The sequence below is a fragment of the Neltuma alba genome, unplaced genomic scaffold (assembly GCF_004799145.2).
Source record: "Neltuma alba isolate B1F8T4 unplaced genomic scaffold, ASM479914v2 tig00010982_pilon, whole genome shotgun sequence".
Taxonomy (NCBI): Eukaryota; Viridiplantae; Streptophyta; class Magnoliopsida; order Fabales; family Fabaceae; genus Neltuma; species Neltuma alba.
This window is the reverse complement of record NW_021635744.1, coordinates 67668-90599: the sequence shown is the minus strand read 5'-3', so window position 1 is coordinate 90599 and position 22932 is coordinate 67668. Positions and strand designations below refer to the sequence as shown.

Genomic DNA, 22932 nt, shown 5'->3' with positions numbered 1-22932 from the left:
TGTGTATATATATCGATTTTAAAATATGTTGGTGATATTAATTTTTAATATATCTTTTGCCTTCAATATTTTATTTTGATAAAGATAATCACGAGGCATAACATATTTTAAATTTTTACACAAAAATATCATTGCAATATTTGCTCATTTTGTTGAGTTTTCTGATTTCTCTTATCAATCCAAATACAAGGAATCATTGCATTATTTCTTCAGTTTTTTCTTTTCTTTATTTTATTTTTATCCTTTTCTCTCTGTTCAAACAGAGTATCAAGTGACTTTAATATCTGCGGCAATGTTCAGTATTTCCTTTATTCAAATTTCATCCAAGACAGATAATTGAAGGGCCCCAGAGATTGGCCGCAAGAATGAAAACATACTTTGATTCATGGTGCGATGTCAATTTTTCTGGACCTGATAAGATATCAATGATTGACTTCAAAATTAATTTAGATTTTTATAAAGCTCACGTGACAACTAGCGAATAAGTGGAAATTATTGGTTATCAGAAGTTAATCACTTTGACGTCAATAGAGCTAACATTTTAAACTCTCCTAATTGAACAAAAATCGCTTGTTCCCTCTTCTTCGAAACAATAAATAATCCTATCCCGTAAGAATAATTAATTACGATAAATTAATAATTAAAAATGGAATATAATATCAAAAATAGTGAAAGATAAATCCACAATACAGTCATACCATCCAATCATTTAATGTCCCCTTACTCCAAAAATGAAGAAAAGTATTCCATTGACTTGGAACTTGTGAATCGTGAGCAAAGACTTCAGTTTTTCTCACTCCGAACAAAAAATACGTTCCCTTCGTGGGCCAAAAATTGCTTAGTTTTCCACAAGGGCCGAAAGTCTCCGAGATGAAGTCATTCTCCGCTTGGATTCAATTCCACTCCGACACAAAATTTCCATGTCCTATTAAATGAGCCGTTGGGAGCATCCATTTCTTATCCAAGTCAGACACACTATTCCAAGTTGATGATGCTGATATTCTTCAATAAATACTCAATGAACCTTGTGCAGTATCTTTCAACTTTAGCCAAACTTCTCCGCAAGATTCATACCCACGAGAGATCCCAAACCCTTTTACAAAATCCCAAGATTCTAACACATTCTGTACTCCCTATAGAGAGAAGAGAGAAATGGCTCAAACAGAAGAGAAGAATCACAAGAAGGACATGGAGTTAGAAAAAGAAGACCTTTCTGTGGAGAAGGTGTTCCAGAACCAAGAGGTTCCATCATGGAGAAAACAGCTAACCATAAGGGCCTTTGTGGTGAGCTTTGTGCTAAGTGTACTGTTCTGTTTCATAGTGATGAAACTGAACCTCACCACTGGGATTATACCTTCACTGAACGTTTCTGCTGGCCTTTTGGGTTTCTTTTTTGTGAACACTTGGACTAAGTTCTTGAGTAAGTCAGGCATGTTAAGGCAGCCATTTACAAGGCAGGAGAATACTGTTATCCAGACCTGTGTTGTTGCCTCCTCTGGCATAGCCTTCAGTGGTAATATCTTCTTTCACAACGTATCATAGTCCCTAATGTAATTTATCTCAACTTTTTGATGACTGACCTCTCATCTTAGATTGCAAAATGAATAGTAAATCTCAAGCTAAGATCCAAACTGGAAGTTAATGACAAATTTTTGGTGTGGGATTTGAGTATTTATTATCATATTTTACAAAGAAAACATAGCAGGTGAATGTTGTTGACAGTTCCTGCATCATATGATTGACTTTGTTCAAAAGTTATATGTTCTTTGATATGCCAATATATGATATAGAAATTCTATTACAGGCGGCTTTGGGAGTTACCTCTTCGGAATGAGTGAACGGGTAGCCCGGCTATCTTCAAACAGAACTGATTTCAAGAACCCAGCAATAGGATGGATACTTGGATTTCTCTTTATTGTTAGCTTTCTTGGCCTCTTCTCGGTTGTGCCTCTAAGGAAGGTGTGATGCAAAATTGCTATTTCTTTTTTGAACAATCCATCAATAATTATAGTTTAATTAAAATCAGAAAACCTGCATATTCTCTATCTCTTTATAGATACTTCAGTAGCATAATGGTTCATGTCTTTACCACTTTAGCTTTTTTGGGAAAAAAAAAATCATATTTTGCTGTATGTTGCAGATTATGATCATTGACTTTAAATTGACATATCCAAGTGGGACTGCAACTGCTCATCTAATCAACAGCTTCCATACTCCTCAAGGAGCCAAACTAGCAAAGTAAGGCACTGCAAGGGAAATTACAAAATCAAATATTGGGCAGAGGTTAAAAATCCGAACTAATTGAATAGTTCTTTTATACTACTTCCAGGAAGCAAGTGAAAGTGTTGGGAAAATTCTTCACTTTCAGTTTCTTATGGGGTTTCTTTCAATGGTTCTATACTGCTTCTGATGATTGTGGATTTCAAGCCTTCCCTTCGATGGGGCTGAAAGCATACAAGTACAAGTAAGCCATCACATCTCCTTCCTTTTGAATGACACTCATTTAATTGGGGAAAAGTAAATTGTAGACCAGCATCATCTTCAACTATTAGGAGAGTTCATTTCAGCCTTTAGTTATTCGCAGGTTTTACTTTGATTTTTCTACAATCTACGTTGGAGTGGGAATGATTTGTCCACATATCATCAATATATCACTGCTCCTTGGAGGAATTCTTTCTTGGGGGCTAATGTGGCCTCTTATAGAAAACAAAATGGGTGATTGGTACCCTCCAGGCCTTGACGAAAACAACATGCACGGTCTTGAAGGTTACAAGGTAAGCTTCTTAACGCAAAGCATCTTATTGCTCTGTATTCCTGTTGTAATGCTTTTTAGTTTCGGCTCATTCTTAGATGCTAGAAGATGACACAAGCCTATGGATAAAGTTTGGGCCTCACCTAGCCCACAGTATCTAAACTTGGATCTTCTAAATTAAGAGATCGTCTGTACTATTCAATTTAGTGATTTGTCTAAGTTTTATAGGGATGGTCTACGTTGTATATGTCCTGCCATTTATGTCCATATGCATATATAAGGGAAGCCAAAATGCGTAATAACAACACTTTCCTCACGGTAAACTTCCCCAAAAAAAAAATCTAAATTGTCTAAATTAAATCTAGATAGCTCAAATTGCTCAATTGAACAATTTACAAAATCACTTATCTAAGAGGTTCCAAGTGCAAATCCATAATTGAGCAGCCTAAGCCCTGAACAGCTCTTGCCACTATGTTTACTAACTATCTATTGACCTTGAATTCAGGTATTCATAGCCATATCCATGATCCTAGGAGATGGTTTATATAACTTCTTCAAGACGCTAGGCCATACCATCACTGGCTTGTATCAACAAATCAGGGACAGACGACAAGAAAATGTTCTTCCTGTTGCAGATCAAAACTCTCCTTCAGGTCCTCAGCAATCTTTTGATTTCCAGCGCCGCACCCAACTCTTTCTCAAGGATCAAATTCCCACATGGTTTGCAGTTGCAGGCTACGTTTCAATTGCTATTGTCTCAGTAATCACTCTTCCACACATCTTTCACCAACTAAAATGGTACTACATGCTGGTTATCTACCTTCTAGCTCCAACCTTAGCATTCTGTAACGCTTATGGTTGTGGGCTAACGGACTGGTCACTTGCATCCAATTATGGAAAGCTTGCCATATTTACAATTGGAGCATGGGCTGGAGCATCACATGGTGGGGTTCTTGCTGGCCTGGCAGCCTGTGGGGTGATGATGAATGTCGTCTCCACGGCCTCCGACCTCACCCAAGATTTCAAGACGGGCTACCTTACCCTAGCTTCACCACGCTCCATGTTTGTGAGCCAAATAATTGGCACTGCAATGGGATGTGTGATTTCTCCTTGTGTCTTTTGGGTTTTCTACAAAGCATTTGATGACCTTGGGACTCCTAAAAGTGAATACCCTACTCCATATGCTATTTTGTACCGGAACATGGCCATCCTCGGGGTAGAGGGCTTCTCATCTCTACCAAAGAACTGCCTACTGCTGTGTTATGTCTTCTTTGGCTCTGCCATTCTCATAAATTTGATTAAAGACCTGATGGGTCAGAGAGGGTGGTTCATACCATTTCCAATGGCAATGGCCATACCTTTCTATTTAGGGCCATATTTTGCCATTGACATGTGTGTAGGAAGTCTGATATTGTTCATTTGGCAGAAGGTAAACAAGGCAAAAGCAGATGCTTTTGGGCCAGCAGTTGCTTCTGGTTTGATATGTGGTGATGGAATATGGACTATACCTGCTTCAATACTTGCTCTTGCTGGGATTAAGCCACCAATTTGCATGAAGTTTTTGTCCAGAGCCACAAATAAAAGGGTTGACAATCTTTTAGGTTCTTAAGGCAAAGTTTGACTTTGTATCAATATCTTGTGCCATCTTGTCTGTCAATCTGCTGGGCAACATCTTTCTTAATTATCAACTTTGAAGTTAAAGATGTGCCAGGAACCAACATAGGTGAAGCAACTAAAATATGAAGAATGAAAAAAAGTGGTATGTTATAAAGCAGATATATCATAGAAAAAGGAGTACATGTGCACAAATTTAGATTGCATTCTGTGATTTGAGGTTTCCAGAAGACTTCGATTTCAAATATGCTTTCTCTAAATTCCGTATAAATTTCACTCTTTATGATATTATTGCTGCGGATTAGCTTTTACTTATCTTCTTCCGCCAAGACAGAACTGACAGTCACCAACTTCAGTAATTTCCTGATCAACATGTTTTCAGATAGATGTCTAAATATAAGAGAAGAAAAACAATACAACTAGAGTGGGGAAGGCACGTGATCTCAAGCATTGTCGAGAAAAATTAATTGTCAGAAGAAATCAAGCTGAAAATATCCATTAAATATATACATTCTATTCTTTAAAAAAGGTATTCTTAAGAAAAGCATTAAATCTTCCATAATTCTTCTAAGGGTTAACGTATAAATTTGCCCTCATTCATGAGTTTTGGATATCTGGAAGTTTTTTTAGGAGCAAATTTGCTCCAAAAGCTTAAAATCATAGTAATATTATTTATATCTTGCTATTAAAAATATTAACAGTTAATGTCACTATTTTAATGGTTAATGTTAGTTTTTTGATGGCAAGGGGTAACATTGCTACGGTTTTAAACTTCCAGGACAAATTTGTTTGAAAAAAACTTCCGGATATCCAGAACTCCTGAGTGAAACTTTTCAGGGCAAATTTGCACTTTAACCATTCTTCTAATATTTATCTAATGCCTCAACCGATATGTGGTGACTCTCTCACTTTTTAATAAATTGCCTATGTAACACTAAAAGAAGATAAGCTTGTCCATTGAATCCCAGTATGATAAAGAAGGAAACATTAAAAGAATTTCATTCTATCTCCTAATCTCGATGGTATATTTGTTTTCCTCGTTTATAAGCTAGAATGAGGCGTGTTCGGCAAAGCCATTACTGTTCAACCATTTTAACGAGGGAAAGGACATCACGCTCTCAATGAGTCCAATCTTCATTGCTTCCGTCGGTTTCCTAAATAAAACAAATATAAATGCAATCAGGAAAATATCAGGTTTGGAGTGTCTATTACTGCTGTAAATTATCAACTGTGAAAAAAAGGGTTTAGTGGCCGTGAGGGTGAATGCCTATGAAAGCCAGCATGGGAAATCTCATCAATAATTACCTTTGAAGTACTAAAAAATTCTTCAATGTCGTCATCATTTCCAGCCTACATTGTAATGTACGACGTTAGATTCCTGCTCCAATAAGCATCGCTAATAAGTTGGCTTTTTCCATTGGCAAAACGAAGTCAGTTATTTCCCTGGCCATTTTACATAAAGTTATTTTGTACTTAAAGATTCGCTTAATATTGACATGAAAATAGTTGAAATTCATAAAATATGCAAGAGGTGTGAACCATTCTCACATTTCTCCTCACAGATACGTTGCATTTGACATCCATGTTAGTATTCTTGAAGTTTACCTCCTGCTCCACTTTCTTGAACAACGTGGATATGGTAGCCTGAACAAGTGAAGCGTGATTACCAAACAAGACTTCTTTAGATGGAGTCATCAAAGAACATTCAAACAATTTCCTGGACTTAGATCCCGAAGCAGACTTTCTATTCTTCTAAAGGACTCGAGTTCCTCTCAAAGCATTATCATGATCAAGATCAACTGCAAGAGCATATGGATTTCCTTTCTGTGTCTATGAATTAAAGTTATAACGTAGAGTTGCACCAAAAACACAGAATGTAAGGTCAATGTGTTTCTGATAATACATGTAAATTGGCGAGCAAAGACCTCAAGGCTCAACATAAAATCCAAAAGAAAAAATTGTTGAAATTCTCCAACAAATCAATTATAAGGATACTGAAACTATTATGATCATTCACAGCAGTCTTAGCTTCCACCTCCTTTTTGCGCACAGAAACATCAGGACCATCCAAACCAGAAGAAATTTCCTCAAATCTAAAACAACAAAACAAATAAGTATGCATTTCCGTCCCAGATGTCAAATTTCAACTTAAGCCAGCCAGCACAGTTTAAAAAACTTAGTGTAATTTAATTAGGTAAACTAGACCACTCAATCAGTATACGTGACATATGCCTTAATACCACCGGGAATATAAATTTCTCATGAATTCATGGCGGGAAATCAAATCTCAACAAGTAAATTAATATAGAAAAGGCTAATACTTGTATGTTTCTCCAGAAGCTCTGTCTGAGTGATAAACTGGAACCACCTCCTTCGTATCTTTCAAGATGTGTTCACTCTTTGACATATAATTTTCAGGTGTTTCTGGCTGCTCCTTTGCATGCTGCATCTTATTTTTGGCAGAGCACGTTGAGTGGCTACAGATGTGGAACCAGCTCCACCTGCAAACTCATAGTCAGCTTGTTGTCCCTGGAAAAATAGTCAAGAATCAGCTTAAAAGATTTTATTGTCATTACTCCTCATTCCATATAAGAGGAAGTAAAAGCTGCTTCTCATTTAGCCATACGCAACTGTCATTGATCAACAATGTTTACCTCATACAGTTCGTTTGGAAAATCAAGTCTAGTTTCTTCAGGGTTTTCATCTTTCCTTCCAACCCACCATGCATCTGAAAATAAAATCTGAGAAATCTAGATATTGTGAATAACAAACACGGATTCGTTGGCAGGAAGAAGCTGAATGGAATGATAGCCCATAACCGTTAGTTTAGGAACAATAACAAGCCACAAGAGGATGAGGGTAAGAAAAATGCAGAATTGTCAAAGGGAAGAAAAATGCAGAGTTGTCAAATGCGATACATATGACACAATTAAGGAAAATATATATATATATATATATTTCCTGATTTGCAGGCGAAAGATATCAGCTCAGATTCTCAAAGCACATATCCTGATTATTACATGCATAAACCTCTGCCGAGGCCCGAGAGGCGCGCTGGGGAGGGATAAATGCAAATTATAGAGAATGCAATCTTACAGAGTTTCACCTAATGGCTTCAAGCATAATTCATGCCTACATCAGCAGACTTACAATTTTTGTCCATGTTGAATCCAATCAGAATGCTGAGCTTGTTTGTTAACTTCCGTAATCCATTTCGTAGCTCTCAGAGTTAAAACTGAAACGAAAAGATCAGTTCGGAAGAGAAAAGGTATAGTCAGGAAGGGAAGTAAACCAACCATATTATCAAAATAATCCTCGCACAGTGCATTTCTTCCATCTCTGGAGAACTGCAAGGTTAGATATCCGTTCTTTGGATATAAGATGGTTCCAAATAACTTCCTTTGGCCCTGAAAACACGGAAGTAAATATGAATCAGATCAGATGATCCACTGTAGGAAATTAAAATTTCACACTTCTCAAATTTACAGAGTGCTCAAGATTGTCCAAAATAAAAAATAATGAAAGAAATATATATTTCCTCTTTTACCCTCTGGTTGCTATCCACCAAACCAAACAAGCATATAGGAACATGCACTAATAAATCAACGGCCATCTTTAAAATGCGCTTAAAAGTGAGCAAGTAAGCGTATTCATACTGTAAACATGCAACCACAAATAGTGATTCGAATTGAAGGCTGAGTAAATTGGCAGTCCAATGTCCATGTTACAACTTCCGCTTTCATACCCGTAGGAACCAAAAACACAGCAAATGCATAAATTGAAACTACAAAATGCGTTGAAGGAGAACGTTGAAAAAACTGAGCGAAATCGACGTAGAGAATGGGTTTTTTGCTCCTAAATCCTTGAGATCATCGATCTTGCCGCGGCGGCCGATGGGAGCAATGTGACCTGGAAATGAGAAGAGGTACTTGTTCCTTCGCTGGGATTTCTTGACAATGTCTTTTGCCGAGGTGCTTAAGCACTTGTTTGAAGGATTCAGACGACGAGAGGCTTCGGCTGGTGTCTCAGAAATTATTCCATTAGAGAAGGCCAGTCTTTTGAGCCTCTGGCGCTCTGCAGCTTTTGGATTTAGCTCCTTACGCGCTTCATTCTTCTTCTTCCAACGCCGGATTGCCATTCTTGTTTCCTGATTCTGTAGAACTAGTCTCCAGGATCAGGAAAAGCACTCACGCTCCGCTCTTCTGCTGAGTGGCGGGAAACAACTTGTTTTCGGGGAGGAAGAAAACTAGAATCAGTTTTTATTCTTAATTTTCCTATCAAATTTTGTTAATGTAATTATAAATTCAGCCTTATATTTATATTTATATTTAAGGCTAAAAGGGTATAATTTACGAATACAAATTTAAAGTTGCTCTGCTGTAAATTAAGCAGGTGCGTGCAAATTTCACGTCAATACTTCCTTTTTCCCCCCTTTGGATTTGGAGAACCATACCTCATATACTTTATTTTAGATCACGAATATCTATCCAGCAACTTTTAATTAGAAAGAAACAAACTTTGACTGTCAGTTGTCAATAAGCTAGTGGCACTAACTAAGGAGTTAGGGACTCTTTTCGGGTCAAAATAAAGAAGACTTTTAAATGTCATTTAATTCATTGTAAAATTTAAGAATTGAATCTTTTGTTTAATTAATAAATAAATATAATTATTTAAATGCTGGTCAAAATATAATTATTTAAATAAAATATAAATATAATTAAAAATGCAACTTATTTTTTAAAAATTCACCTAACATGTGCTGATTTTTAGTAATAATTGTGTTTGTAAAAGAATAGTTCAATAATTTTATTTTATTAAAAGTTGCAAATTTTTTGGTCCACTTTGTACTGCAGTAATACCTTGTTGGCCAAAAAAATTTAGTGTATTTAATTTTATGTTTTTTTAAATCTGTAATAATAATTCTAATTTATAAGTACATACTTTCTTTAATATAAGAGCTGCTTTTACATTTAATTTAGTATTAAATATAATACCTCAATTTTTTAATCTTTTATATTTATTTATTTTTTTACAAGATAATCTTTATAGTAGTTATACATGATAAAATTTTTATCAAATAATAGTTCTAGCTAATACATATAATTAGTAAAAATATTTTAAAAAACATGTTTATTACAAAGAATCAATTTATTTAATTTTTTAATCTACACTAATTAATTAATTAATTATTTTTTATATTAAAGGGAGGAGGTAGTATTTAAAGGTGCCCTGCTGTAAATGTAAATTAAGTAGGTGCGTGCAAATTTCTTTCTTTCTTTCTTTTTTTTTGGGGTTGGGGGGGGGCCTAGAAGGTCATTGCAAGTTTCACATAAATACTTTCTTTTTTATTTGATTATATACTTTATTTTGGATAACAAACATCTAACCGTCAACCTTTAAACAGAAAAAGAAGCAAACTTTGAACTGTTGTCAATAAGCTAGTAATTATTCCTACAATTTCTTTTTACAAGAGATAATTAATCAAAGTAGATTATTTAAAATACTGGTTAAAATTAGTTGAAGATAATAAATATGTAATAAAAAATGTAACATTTTTTCCAAAAATACCATCATTTATAAGAAAGAAACAAAATGATTGGTGAAAAGAGAAGGTGTGAAAATTAACTACAATAATATGAATAATATCAAAAATTTAATAGAAGTAAAATGGGAAATTAATAAACAGAATTTGAGACTACTTGTAAATATCTCTTTTTAAAAAAAAACATGTCGCACTCCACAATTATCTCTTATGAAAAAGATGGAGAGGGTAGTAAATAGCTAATCTTTTCATTTACTAAAAGAAAAATGAAAAACCATATTAGAAAACAAAAATAATTTTAAAAAAAATGCAAACTAAAGAGTCTTGACAATTTCAATTTGCAAAGTTTCTCCAATTTTTTTCCATAATTAAAAAAAATGCAAACCTCCTTACATTGGCAAGGTTTTTATATATGGAACTTTCGTAATAAAAATAAGAAAAATCACATGAAAAGAACCAAAAAATGACTAAATTTCAAATCAAGAATCCTTAATTTGTAAGTTAAATCCAGTCAAAACTTTTAAAATATACGAAACAATTCTGATTTGAGATTTGATATTTTTCTAATTCTTTTTATGGGATTTTTTTCGTAACGCATTTCACCGCTCCACCGGAAATTCCCTCTGCCCATATTCCGTCATTTTTTGTGAAGTTTTTATTTGAACTTTGTAATATTACAAAAGACTTTTAAATATAAAATATATAATAAATTTTATTGAAAAAATAAATATACAAGAACTTTATGATTGGCAAATATAAAATATATAATATTTAAAATTTTTACGTACATTTATCGATAAGATTTAGACTTAAATATTAAAAAAAATACTAAGCATAATACTTTTTAAAAAATTCTAATTGTTTTCTCTCCATACATCATATATTTTGTGCCAAAAGAAAAGAAAAGAAAAGAAACCTGGTTTCGTAATACAAATATTTATTTCATGCTCATGGAGGACGGGGTTCCTAATCACCACTTAAGAAGCGTCCTTAGTCACTTCTACTGTTGAAATCTTGAGCTCCAACCCAGCAACTCTCTCAGAACTCAAAAGGCATTGTAACATTTTTATTTAATGTATGCAAAAAATAATATTTCCAAAACTTAAATTAGAGTATAAATAAATTTAACAATTATTATTTTTTTAAACTTATACAATTTATGCGTGAATTATTTTATAATTTTTGTCCTATGTACCATTAACCATGTGTAAAATAAATATAATTATTTGAAAAATATACTAAAATACCCGTATGACAAGTATTATGATTTATGAAGAATTAATGATTTTCAAATTTAATTATGGGACTAATTTTAAACCTGATTATTTGATCAACCAAGAATTATATATTATTAAACAATTTTAAACCAAATTGCTGTATTTTTTGTATTAAAATCCATTTAATTATATGACAACCTTGCTCGTATCTTCATTAGAGAATAATAAAAGTAAGCACTATCAAATATTTAATCAACTAACAACATCACAAAAATATCACATATTGTGTCCAACCCCGGAAAAAAAAAACTCGTTTTTGAATTTTGAATTTTTAATATCATTTATTGAAAATTTTGTATGATTCTTATTTACATTTACAATAAGAAGGAAAAAGAAATAACTATATATAATTATGATGTTCATTTTATCTTTTGCTTTAAAAAAAAAAGAAAAGCAAACGGTATTTGGCTATTTGACGAATCTACTCTGCGCTACGCTACACATTACAAACCTCGCAAATCAAGTAATTGCATGTACTATAGCGTCTTGACAATTTCAACTCTATAAATTGAAGAAACGGAGTGAGGATTTTAGGAAAGACACAACCGGTAACGTTAGCAGAGCTGAACTTGAGAGAAAGAAGCCAATAATAATGGTTCGTCTTCTCAGAGCTTTGATTACTTGGATTACTTGTATTGTGTTTTCTACGTGTTTGTGAAAAGATTTATTTTCTTTCTGTTGTTCGTCACTTCTACATTTGTCTGTTTTGATTTTTCGGTGCGTGCACGTGTTCTATGAAATCTGAATAGAGGAAATCTTCGGCTAATTTTGGTGGTTTGTCGTCTCAGAGCGTTGATTACTTCATTACTTATATTGTGTTTTCTACGTGTTTGTGAAAAGATTTATTTTCTTTCTGTTGTTCGTCACTTCTTCAGTGATCTGTTTCGATTTTTTTGTGCACGCTGTGTTCTACGAAATCTGAATAGAGGAAATCTACGTGTTAATTCAAATGCTGTAGGCTCTGCGAAATCTGAACAGAGAAAACAGAGAAAGCCTTTTGCTAATTTCGGTGTTCTTTTACATTCTTGCATTATGTAACGATGGGCCATTCTTTCTTTGACATAACTAGACGGAAAGTTTGTGGCGCAGTCAAATGCATTTGTAGATTTCATATTAAAGGTTCGAATGCAAAGGTCTTTACAGTTTGATTGTTCTGTCATTCTTTTTTTCTTCATAACTTCTAGAATTTTCAAATTGGCGCTTGTTTAATTAATTGGATCAAATGGAAAGGTCAGTTAAGCGAGGTTTTGATTAAATTATATGAACACCCATCTTATTCGCCGGTAGATAGATATCAATACATTTTGGGAGAATCCAGCTTGGGGTTTCTCCATTCCTGCGTATTTTCTTTTTCTGCAAGCGAAATTGCATTCGTTCCTCTTCTGCACATGCCTTTCAATTCTTTCAAATTCGTTGATTGATGATCAAGAAATGAAGGGGATGGATGCCTCATTGAACACATCAATCAACTGCTATCTGCACTTTAGTGGAATAATGGCCTTCAACGTCACTTGATCTTTCTGGAATGTGCTTGATTTTGGATGATATTTATGGTCATTGAAGTTCAAATTATTTGGGTTTATTTACCATTTATTATGTTGGAATTGAGAAGCTGCATCGGAAGATTGCGAAGGTCAGATATTTTGTTTACTTAGGAACTTTGTATGTGACTCAAGATTTTTTATAAAGATGGCTTATGCTATCACAGTTCTTTTCTGTATAAGCATGATGCTTTTCACCTTTTTGGTTTCCATCCAAACTCTGCGTCAATGAACTGCTGCGTCAGCCATTTATACCTGCAATTTGACTTTCACATCTGTTCTTGTAGGCTGAACGGCACCTCTTCTCAGAAGAGGCTGTTGTTGAAATGATGAAGAAAGATGAAGAACGAAGGGCTTCAGATTATCCAAGAAGGGAACGCAGCGTTTCAGAGAAGAAAAATCTTTTTATTCATCTAGAATAAATCCGGTAAATACAAAAAGAAAAAAAACACAAAATGATGAGCCATCTTATCTGGTACATCAGAGGCCATATTTAAAGAAGAAGAACTCAAGTCTACAAGCAGGCCCAAAACGAGAGTTTTAGGCCCACACTTAACTAGAACTGACCCCTACTAAATGCAAGTATTCCTTATTTCTTACACTCCCCCTCAAGTTGGGGATTGAATAAATTGACCGTCCCCAACTTGCCCAAGAGTCTCCTTTGAACTTCTCCTGAGACAGGCTTTGTAAGAAGATCAGCTTGCTGATTATTTGACCTTACATGCTTCAGATCAATCTGCCTGGACTCCCACTTTTCTCTGATAAAATGGCAGTCCACTTCAATATGCTTCGTCCTCTCATGATAAACTGGATTTGCAGCAATGTGGATGGCCGCTTGACTATCACAGAAAACTCTTACTGGTTCTGGATGCTCAATACTCACATCTTTCAACATATTTAAAGCCCAGACTATCTCTGAAGTTGCCATACTTAATGCCCTGTACTCAGCCTCTGCAGATGACTTTGAGACAGTATTTTGCTTCTTAGTCTTCCACATGACTAGCGAACCCCTAAGCTTCAGCAAATATCCAGTAACCGAACGCCTTGTAATTGCACAGGATGCCCAATCTGAGTCACAAAAACATTCCAGTTCCAGCTTTCCTTAAGAACTCAAGAAAATATTTCATGTGACCAAGATCTTTAATTTTAAAACTGTTATGCAGAAATCTCTTAGTGAATTTAATGCCATTTTCAGAACTACCTGTCAGCAGCAAATCATCAACATAAACTAAAATGATTACCACACCATCTGAAAAATGCTTAACAAATAGTGAATAGTCATTTTTACTCTGTCTGAAACCTCCACCTATCAAAGCTTGTGACAATTTCTGATTCCATTGTCTGGAAGCCTGCTTTAATCCATAAAGTGACTTCCTCAGTTTACAAACTAGATTCTCCCCCTTTCTTTCAAAACCTTGGGGAATCTTCATATAGACCTCCTCATTGAGGTCTCCCTGCAAAAAAACATTATGCACATCCATTTGGTACAAGTTCCATCTATTTACAGCAGCAAGTTTAAGTATCAAATGAACAGTAAACATTTTAACAACAGGGGAAAAAGTTTCATGGTAGTCTATTCCTTCTCTTTGATTATAACCCTTTGCTACCAACCTAGCCTTGTACTTATCTATACTCCCATCTGAATTATACTTAATTTTGTAGACCCACTTACATCCTATAGGTCTTTTCCCTTTGGGCAAAGAAACAATGTCCTAAGTTCTATTGCTATTAAGTGCATCAATTTCATTTTTCATTGCATCTACCCATCTCTTATCAGTTACAGCTTCTTCATACTTAGTTGGTTCTGTATGAGAATCAATAGAACAGAGGAAAGTCATATAATCAGGGGAAATATTCGAATAAGATACATAATTGGCAATAGGATATTTACACTTGCTACCTTGACTGAACTCTGTCTCAGAAGATAGTAAAGAACAAATGTAATCTTTCGACCATATGGGAGGCCTTCTCTCCCTTGCTGGTCTGAACTGATCACATCTAGGTTCATTACAATCTCCATTTACCTGCTGAGTGTCAGTTTGTGCACCTTCTTGTTCTGTTTGACCAGCTCTCACACTTCTGGCATTTGTTTTGAAATGGTTCTGGTCTGTTTCATACCAGAACATTTCCTTCAACATGGGGCTTACTCCCCCTGGCTCAATACTTACTGCATCTTTGTAAGGAAATCTATCTTCTGAAAACTTAACATGCCTACTAACCAAAATCTCTTTATTTCTTAGGTCAAGAAGAATAAAACCTTTCTGATTATCAGGATATCCTAAAAAAACACAAGGAATTGCTCTAGGCATGAGTTTATCTTATACTTTCAGATCTGTAGCATAGGCCAAGCATCCAAAAACTCTCAAATTATTTAAATTAGGTTTGTGTCCATATACTCTCTCATAAGGAGTTTTGTACCCTATTATTTTGGAGGGAATTCTGTTAACTAGGTGAACAGCCATTTTCACACACTCTCCCAAAAAATCAGTAGGTACATTAGACTGCAACATTAAGGCCCTAGTCAATTGCATTATGGTCCTATGTTTTCTCTCCACTACCTCATTTTGCTCAGGAGTATAGGGGCAAGATGTCTCGTGTATAATTCCTTTCTCTTGCAGAAAACCTTTTAGCTCTATATTAATGAATTTTGTTCCATTATCTATTCTTATCCTTTGCAAATGCTTATGAAATTGAGTGAAGATATAAGAAACAAAATTTTTAATATGGACAACAGCCTCTGATTTGTTTCGCTTCATAAAGACCCAGGTTCCCCTTGAAAAATCGTCAACTACATTAAGAAAGAATCTAAAACCCTGATGTGTCAGGGTCCTATATGGATCCCAAACATCAATATGCAGAAGTTCAAAAGAGCTTTTGGTCCTTATACAACTAGAATTAAAAGGAAACTTGGTCTGCTTAGATTGAACACAAACATCACACATTTTATTTGCAAGTAAATTGTCTTTTACTACAAAATCCAAATGTTGCATTACAAAAAGAGGGGCATGCCCCAACCTCTTATGCCACAGAGCAATATCAATAAAATTCTCAAGTTTATAAATATTCCCAGTAATATGAACAGAATGGAAATTTCTCGCTATTCTTAGTACGTATAAATCGTCCACAACTTTACCAATCAACTTCATCTTCCCACCCTGTAGGGCCTGCACCAAACAGAGATCAAGAAAGAAAGAAGCTACGCAACTATGTTCCTTTGTAAGTCTAGATATTGAAATTAAATTGAATTTGAGTTGGGGAGCAAATAAAACGTTTTCTAGGAGAATTTCTTCTGAAATCTTCACTCTACCTATGTGTGTTACGGGGACCCTACTCCCATCAGGTATTTTAATTGCTCGAATTGGTCCATCATAAACTCTATAATCTAATAACAAATTTAAATCTCCTATCATGTGCGTGGTTGCCCCAGAATCTAAAATCCAAATTACAAAGGACATATTATAAGAAGAGGGAACTACCAAACCTGTACCGATTAGTGCATGAGTGATGACTTCTGTATCCTTTTTTATCAGCTCCAGGATTTTTTGGTATTGCTCTTGAGTGAAACTAGGCGCCACAGTATTCATTGTACTTGCAAGTATTTCTGGTCCACGATTACCATCTGAAACCCCTTGAGGCACTTCTTTGTTCTGTTTTACTCTGTTACCCTTGAAATTCATTGTGTAAAATGGACCAACCCAGGAAACGAATGAATAATTCTCTGTATTATTACATCTGTCTCACACCCTCAAAATGGGGAGAATACAAGTATTTATAGGCCATATGCCTAACGTAGGCCCAAGAAGGGACTGAAACAAATAACTATATCTACTCAGCAAATATATGTACAACCGAGCCCATAACTTAAACTAATCCTAACTAATAATGCACTACAGCTTAATATTCCCAACACTCCCAATATTCCCAACACTCCCCCTCAAGTTAGGAACTCTATATTCACAAGTTCCTAACTTGCTTAAAAAATATTCATGTTGAGGGCCACCGAGTGCTTTGGTTAGGATATCTGCAAGTTGTTCCCCTGATGCAACATGCTTGAAAGCTATCATTCCTGCTAAGAGCTTTTCTCTCACAAAATGACAATCAATTTCTATATGTTTTGTTCTCTCATGGAAAACTGGGTTTGAAGCTATGTGAATAGCAGATTTACTATCACAATACACTCTTACAGGCTCAATCCCATGAATTTGTAGTTCTTTCATCAATCCTACAAGCCAAGTAATCTTCACTGCTGCCATCCTCAAAGCTCTATATTCAGCTTCTGCTGAAGATATGGAGACAGTGCTTTGTTTCTTGCATTTCTAGCAAATGAGTGAGCCCCCTAGCCTTATTATGAAACCAGTTACTGAACGCCTGGAGTCACCACAAGCTCCATGGTCTGAATCGCAAAAGCATTCCATATCCTTAGAATTATTGGCTGAAAGAAATATCCCACGACCTGAGCTATCTTTAATGTATCTGACCAGCCTCAAAGCCGCTCTCATGTGTGACTCCTTAGGCTCTTGCATAAACTGACTTAACACCTGTACAGCAAAGGAAATGTCAGGCCTAGTTAAAGTAAGATATAACAACTTACCAACAAGCCTTCTGTAAACACTAGGATCACTGATGTAACAATCATCTTGTGTCTCTTGTGCTGTGAGTTTCAAGTTTTGCTCCATAGGAGTTATGACATTTTGTGCTTCATCTAAACCTGTCTGGTCAACAAGTTCAGTGGCATATTTTCTTTGATTTAAAATAATACCATATTCAGATCTCAAAATTTCCAGTCCCAAAAAATACTTTAGATCACCTAGATCTTTGATTTTAAATTCCTTATGCAGAAAAGATTTAACTTCACTAATAGACTGAACATTAGTCCCGGTGATCATCAAGTCATCTACATAAGCAAGTAAGAAAACTGTACCAGATTTGGAATGTTTTTGAAACAAAGCATAATCATGCTTGCTTTGCTGAAAACCACCCTTAATGAGAGATTGGGTGAGCTTCTCATTCCATTGCCTAGAAGCTTGCTTCAAGCCATACAATGACTTTTCAAGTTTACAAACCTTAAAGCGATCAGATTTGTGCTCAAAACCTTGAGGTATAGTCATGTAGACTTCCTCATGTAAATCTCCCTGCAAGAAAGCATTGTCTACATCCATTTGATGTATAGACCAATTATTAACAGCAGCTAATTTCAGAATAGTTCTAATAGTAACAATTTTTACTACCGGAGAAAAGGTCTCATAGAAATCAATCCCTTCCTTTTGGCTATAGCCTTTGGCAACAAGCCTAGCCTTGAACTTATCCACTTTCCCATCAGACTTGTATTTTACTTTATATACCCATTTACAGCCTATTGGTTTCTTTCCTTTGGGTAAATTTGGTTTCTTTCCTTTGGGTAAATTTACTATCTTCCAAGTCTTGTTAGCTTCTAAGGCTTTAATTTCATTTTGCATAGCCTCCACCCATCTAGAGTCCTTAGAGGCTTGATCATAGTTGTCTGGTTCTACCTCTTTATCAATGCTAGACAGAAAACACTTATAATCATCAGTCAAGTTATCATAACCAACACAATCCAGATGAGAATTATTATTATCAGTGTGTTGATTAGGAGGCAGATAATCACAAACATAATCTTTAGTCCATGAAGAAGGCTGCCTATTTCTACTTGATCTAATATGCTGTTGGTTACTACCAGTTTCTTGTATCCTGTTTTGACCATTAGTATTTAAATCAGCTGCAGATTCTGTCATTCTAAAAGGCTGACTATCATAATCAGTGATAAAAGGATCTAGTCTCGGTTTGTTGACTCCCCCTTGATCCAAAGTGTCAACATCTCGAAAGGGGAATTTATTTTCTAGAAAAGTGGCATGTCTAGTGACAATAAGGGACTTGCTTTTTACATTGTACAAAAGATAACCCTTTTGAGTGGTGGGATACCCAAGGAAAACACAAGGTTCGGCTCTGGGCTGTAATTTGTCATTGCAAGTCAGATTCACAGCGAAAGCAAGACAACCAAATACTTTTAAGTGTCCTAGTTCTGGAGGCTTCTTGTACAGCAATTCATATGGTGTAACAAATCCCAAACCTTTAGAAGGTGTTCTATTTATCAAGTAAGCAGCTGTCCTAACCCCTTCTCCCCAAAACTTTGCAGGCATTTGAGACTGAAACATAATGCTTCTAGTTACATTCAATAAGTGTCTATGTTTTCTTTCAACAATTCCATTCTGTTGGGGAGTAAACGGACAAGATCTCTGATGAATTATACCTTTACTGTCAAAAAGGTGGTGTATTTGTGTATTAACAAACTCTAATCCATTATCTGTTCTGACAGATTTAATTTTGGCAAAAAATTGGTTTTTAGCATAGGCAACAAAGGTTTTTATAAATCTTTCAGCATCAGATTTATGGTGCATTAAAAAAATCCAGGTTGCTCTTGAATAATCATCAAGTATGGTTAGAAAATATCTATACCCTTGATGTGTGGGTGTCCTATACGGGCCCCAAACATCAATATGTAGCAACTGGAAGCAAACAGAAGATTTAGAATTACTAGCAACAAAAGGCAAACGAGGCTGCTTAGCTTGAATGCATATTTCACATTTATCATTGTCAGGAATACAATCAGAAACTTGCACATTGTTCAGATGTTTCATAACATCTAAGGGCATATGCCCAAGTCTAGAATGCCACAGAGAAAAGTTTACAGTGTTGACCATTTCAGCTTTGTTGATAGTACTCAAACAAACAGGTTTACTTTCTCTTTTCAGTAAGTATAAACTTCTACTGAGTCTACCAATCCCTCTGATCATCCCATTGAACATGTCCTGCAACACACATATGTTAGGGAAGAAAGAAGCCACAAAGAAATTATCCAGAGTGAGTTTCGCTATGGAAATCAGATTATAACAGAATTCTTTTGCATATAGAACATTCTTTAAGAAAACTGATTTAGTTACTCTGACTTCCCCTATATGTGTTATCCGAATCCTCTCTCCACTAGGAACCTTGACCCATTTAGGAGGACCAATATAAAGAATGTAATTATCCAAGTAGCTTAAACTGGAGACTATATGACAACTAGCACCTGAATCTAATATCCATTCAGAATCTAAATTGACAGGCAAACCTGGGGTAGTGGCTTGAATGCTCACTGCAGCTTCATGTGGGTCTGAATCTCGTTTAAGCAGCTCCAGTATTTGTCTATATTGGTCAGGTGTGAAGGTGGAAGTCTGTGAAATTGTAGCATCATTGCCGTTAGTAGACTTGGTCGCAGGTTCATTTACAGCAGGATTAGCTTGATCATCTCTCTCGTTCTTGCCTCTATTGGACCCAAAACCAGGTGGGAACCCAATTAGATGATAGCAGCTCTCCTTACGATGTCCTTTCCTATGACAATGGCTACACTCATCCTGAGATCTACCACGGCCTCTCCCTCTTCCTCCTCGGCCTCTTCCTCCTCTGGACGCATTAGAAGCCAATACAGAATTGTCAGAAGATGTATTAGGGGATCCATAGGACAATTGCCTCTGAGTTTCCTCCTGGATTGCCATTGAATAGGCCTGGTTGGGAGATGGCAATGGTTTCGTAAGGAGAATTTGACTTCGTAGTTGGTGGAAAGCCTCATTGAGCCCCATGAGGAACTGAAAAAGCCTCTGTTCTTGAATACTTTTAGTGTATTCTTTGGATGAATGACAAGCACAAGTCGGAATAGGTACAAGGGCAGCATACTCATCCCATAACTCCTTGAGCTTGGTATAGTAAGTTGACACCGACATAGTCCCTTGTGTAAGAGAATTGATTGAACGGTGGAGAGAAAAAATTTTCGCACCATCAACCACATCAAACCGTTCCTTCAAATCTTGCCAAACTAAGTGGGAGTTGGAAGAAAATACCAGGCCACTTGCAATTTGTGCATCTACCGAGTTGATAACCCAAGAGAGAACAACGGCGTCACAACGATCCCACTGTTCTTGGAGGTGAGGGTCTTGTTTTTCACGAAGACAGGTGCCGTGAATGAAACCGAGTTTATTCTTACCGAGGAGTGCTAATTGCATAGCCCAACTCCAAATGCTGTAATTTTCTGATCCGCGAAGAATTTGCATAACGAGAGTGTGAGCTTGAGTGTCGGCAGGATGCAAGAAAAGGGGATGCTGAAAATCAAGAGACTGAAATTTTGATGCTTCAGTCTGTGGCATGATTGAAGGCGGTGAAGAGGGAAAAATATAGACCGGTGGAAGAAAGAACAATGCAAAGAAAGAAACGAGATCACAAACGTTTTGAACGGACCAACTTTGGCAGAGAAAGAAACCAGACAGAAACAGAATCACAGATCGGCGGTTACAAGGCACTTGGACGATTTGAACCGATCAACTATGGCAGACGAAGAAACGGCCTTAGAAGACGAATTTGAAGGGGGGCGAATTTGATCAGCGACCCCAAACACAACGTAGAAATCAATACTTGTGAGCAGAAAGATTCAAGAAGAAGACACGTCAATCAGATCTTGAAGACTGACAGACCGGGTCGGCTTCAGGATCATACTGGGTGTGTTGATTGGATACCCAGTGAATGGCCCGGCTCTGGTACCATGTAAAATGGACCAACCTAGGAAACGAATGAATAATTCTCTGTATTATTGCATCTGTCTCACACCCTCAAAATGGGGAGAATACAAGTATTTATAGGCCATATGCCGAACATAGGCCCAAGAAGGGACTGAAACAAATAACTATATCTACTCAGCAAATATATGTACAACCGAGCCCATAACTTAAACCAATCCTAACTAACACATTGGATACTCGATTATCTGATAGCAATTCTCTCGGCTATGTCCTCTCTTGTGGCAGTAGGAGCACTCCACCCCAGTCTCCCCACGTCCACAACCTCTGCCTCGTCCGCGTCCGCGTATTGCCATCGCAATTCCATCACCAGGTGAATCCTTTTCAACACTAGCGATACACCTCTGTGCCTCGTCTTGGATTACCATTGAAAAATCCTCGTTGACTGAAGGTAGAGGATTCATCAATAAAATTTGGCTCCGTGCTTATGAGTAGGATTCATTTAATCCCATCAAAAATTGCAGGAGCTTCTGTTCTTGCATAACCTCTGCATAGGTCCGAGAGGTGGCACAGGTGCAGGACGGGAGGATCACAAGCGCCGATTGCTCTTCCCAGAGCTCTTTCAATTTCGAGTAGTAGGCCGACATTGAGAGGGACCCTTGCCAGAGTGAGTTTATTTCGTGATGCAGAGCAAAAATTCTTGCTCCATTTTTCTTGTCGAACCTTTCCTTCAGGTCGACCCATACTGCGTGTGCACTCTGAAAGAAGATCACACCATTAGCAAGCTCTTTAGATACCGAATTCAGGATCCACGAAAGAACGATCGCATTGCATCGTTCCCACTGCTCCCTCAACGAAGCATCTTGATCCTCTTGCTTGCAGCTTCCAGTGATGAAGCCCAATTTGTTCTTCCCCATCAACGCTATCCTCATGGCTCTGCTCCACACGGTGTAGTTTTCTGTTCCGGTGAGCACATGGTGAACAATCGCGGTGCCTTGCGTGTCTGATGGGTGCAAGAACAACGGGTGAGAGAATGGCAGGGCTTCCGCGGCGGACTTCTCTTCGCTCATCTTGCTTCCTGCCGTAGAACCTTCGCTAGGTCACCAGAATCGAGTAAGAACAGGGAAAACCCTAGGCTCTGATACCATGAAGAACGAAGGGCTTTAGATTATCCAAGAAGGGAACACAGCGTTTCAGAGAAGAAAAATCTTTTTATTCATCTAGAATAAATCCGGTAAATACAAAAAGAAAAAAAACACAAAATGATGGGCCATCTTATCTGGTACATCAGAGGCCCTATTTAAAGAAGAAGAACTCAAGTCTACAAGCAGGCCCAAAACGAGAGTTTTAGGCCCACACTTAACTAGAACTGACCCCTACTAAATACAAGTATTCCTTATTTCTTACAAAAGAGAAATTCGGATTGGTGCTGGAAGCTGATGAGTTCGACATAATCTGTGAAGTTTGTCGATGGAACATACATACTACTGAAGGCACCATTATTCGATGCCCTTGCGGACATTTCGTCCACTCTATGTGCATCATCGGTCACCTGAGGGCTAATGCGAAGTGTCCCTATAAGAACTGTAGAAACTATGAGATCGAAGAATAATGAGAAAATGAAGAACCCTCATCAGCATTT

The 22932-nt window shown here is 36.5% G+C and overlaps 1 protein-coding gene and 1 pseudogene across 2 annotated transcripts; one reads left to right on the top strand and one right to left on the bottom strand.

Moving 5' to 3' along the window:
• Positions 1–1047: 1047 nt before the first annotated feature.
• LOC114760506 (probable metal-nicotianamine transporter YSL5) lies at positions 1048–4626 on the top strand. Of its 2 annotated transcripts, XM_028949765.1 has the most exons (6): positions 1048–1513; positions 1805–1959; positions 2141–2238; positions 2330–2464; positions 2585–2774; positions 3258–4626. In XM_028949765.1, the coding sequence occupies exons 1-6, from the start codon at positions 1153–1155 to the stop codon at positions 4359–4361; spliced, it is 2043 nt and encodes a 680-aa protein (XP_028805598.1). In that variant the 5' UTR covers positions 1048–1152; the 3' UTR covers positions 4362–4626. The 2 variants fall into 2 exon arrangements, with proteins under 2 accessions (XP_028805598.1, XP_028805599.1); XM_028949766.1 differs by lacking the exons at positions 1048–1513; positions 1805–1959; positions 2141–2238 and having other exon boundaries at positions 2392–2464; positions 2575–2774.
• Positions 4627–6118: 1492 nt separating this feature from the next.
• LOC114760485 (DNA-binding protein RHL1-like) lies at positions 6119–8504 on the bottom strand (annotated as a pseudogene).
• Positions 8505–22932: the final 14428 nt, after the last annotated feature.

What these genes read in the sequence shown, in the direction of transcription:
- LOC114760506 (XM_028949765.1), top strand. Translation starts at nt 1,153, where the DNA reads ATGGCTCAAACAGAAGAGAAGAATCACAAGAAGGACATGGAGTTAGAA. An exon ending in CAAGGAGCCAAACTAGCAAA is followed by an intron (nt 2,239 to 2,329) that starts GTAAGGCACTGC and finishes TACTACTTCCAG; the next exon opens with GAAGCAAGTGAAAGTGTTGG. An exon ending in CTGAAAGCATACAAGTACAA is followed by an intron (nt 2,465 to 2,584) that starts GTAAGCCATCAC and finishes AGTTATTCGCAG; the next exon opens with GTTTTACTTTGATTTTTCTA.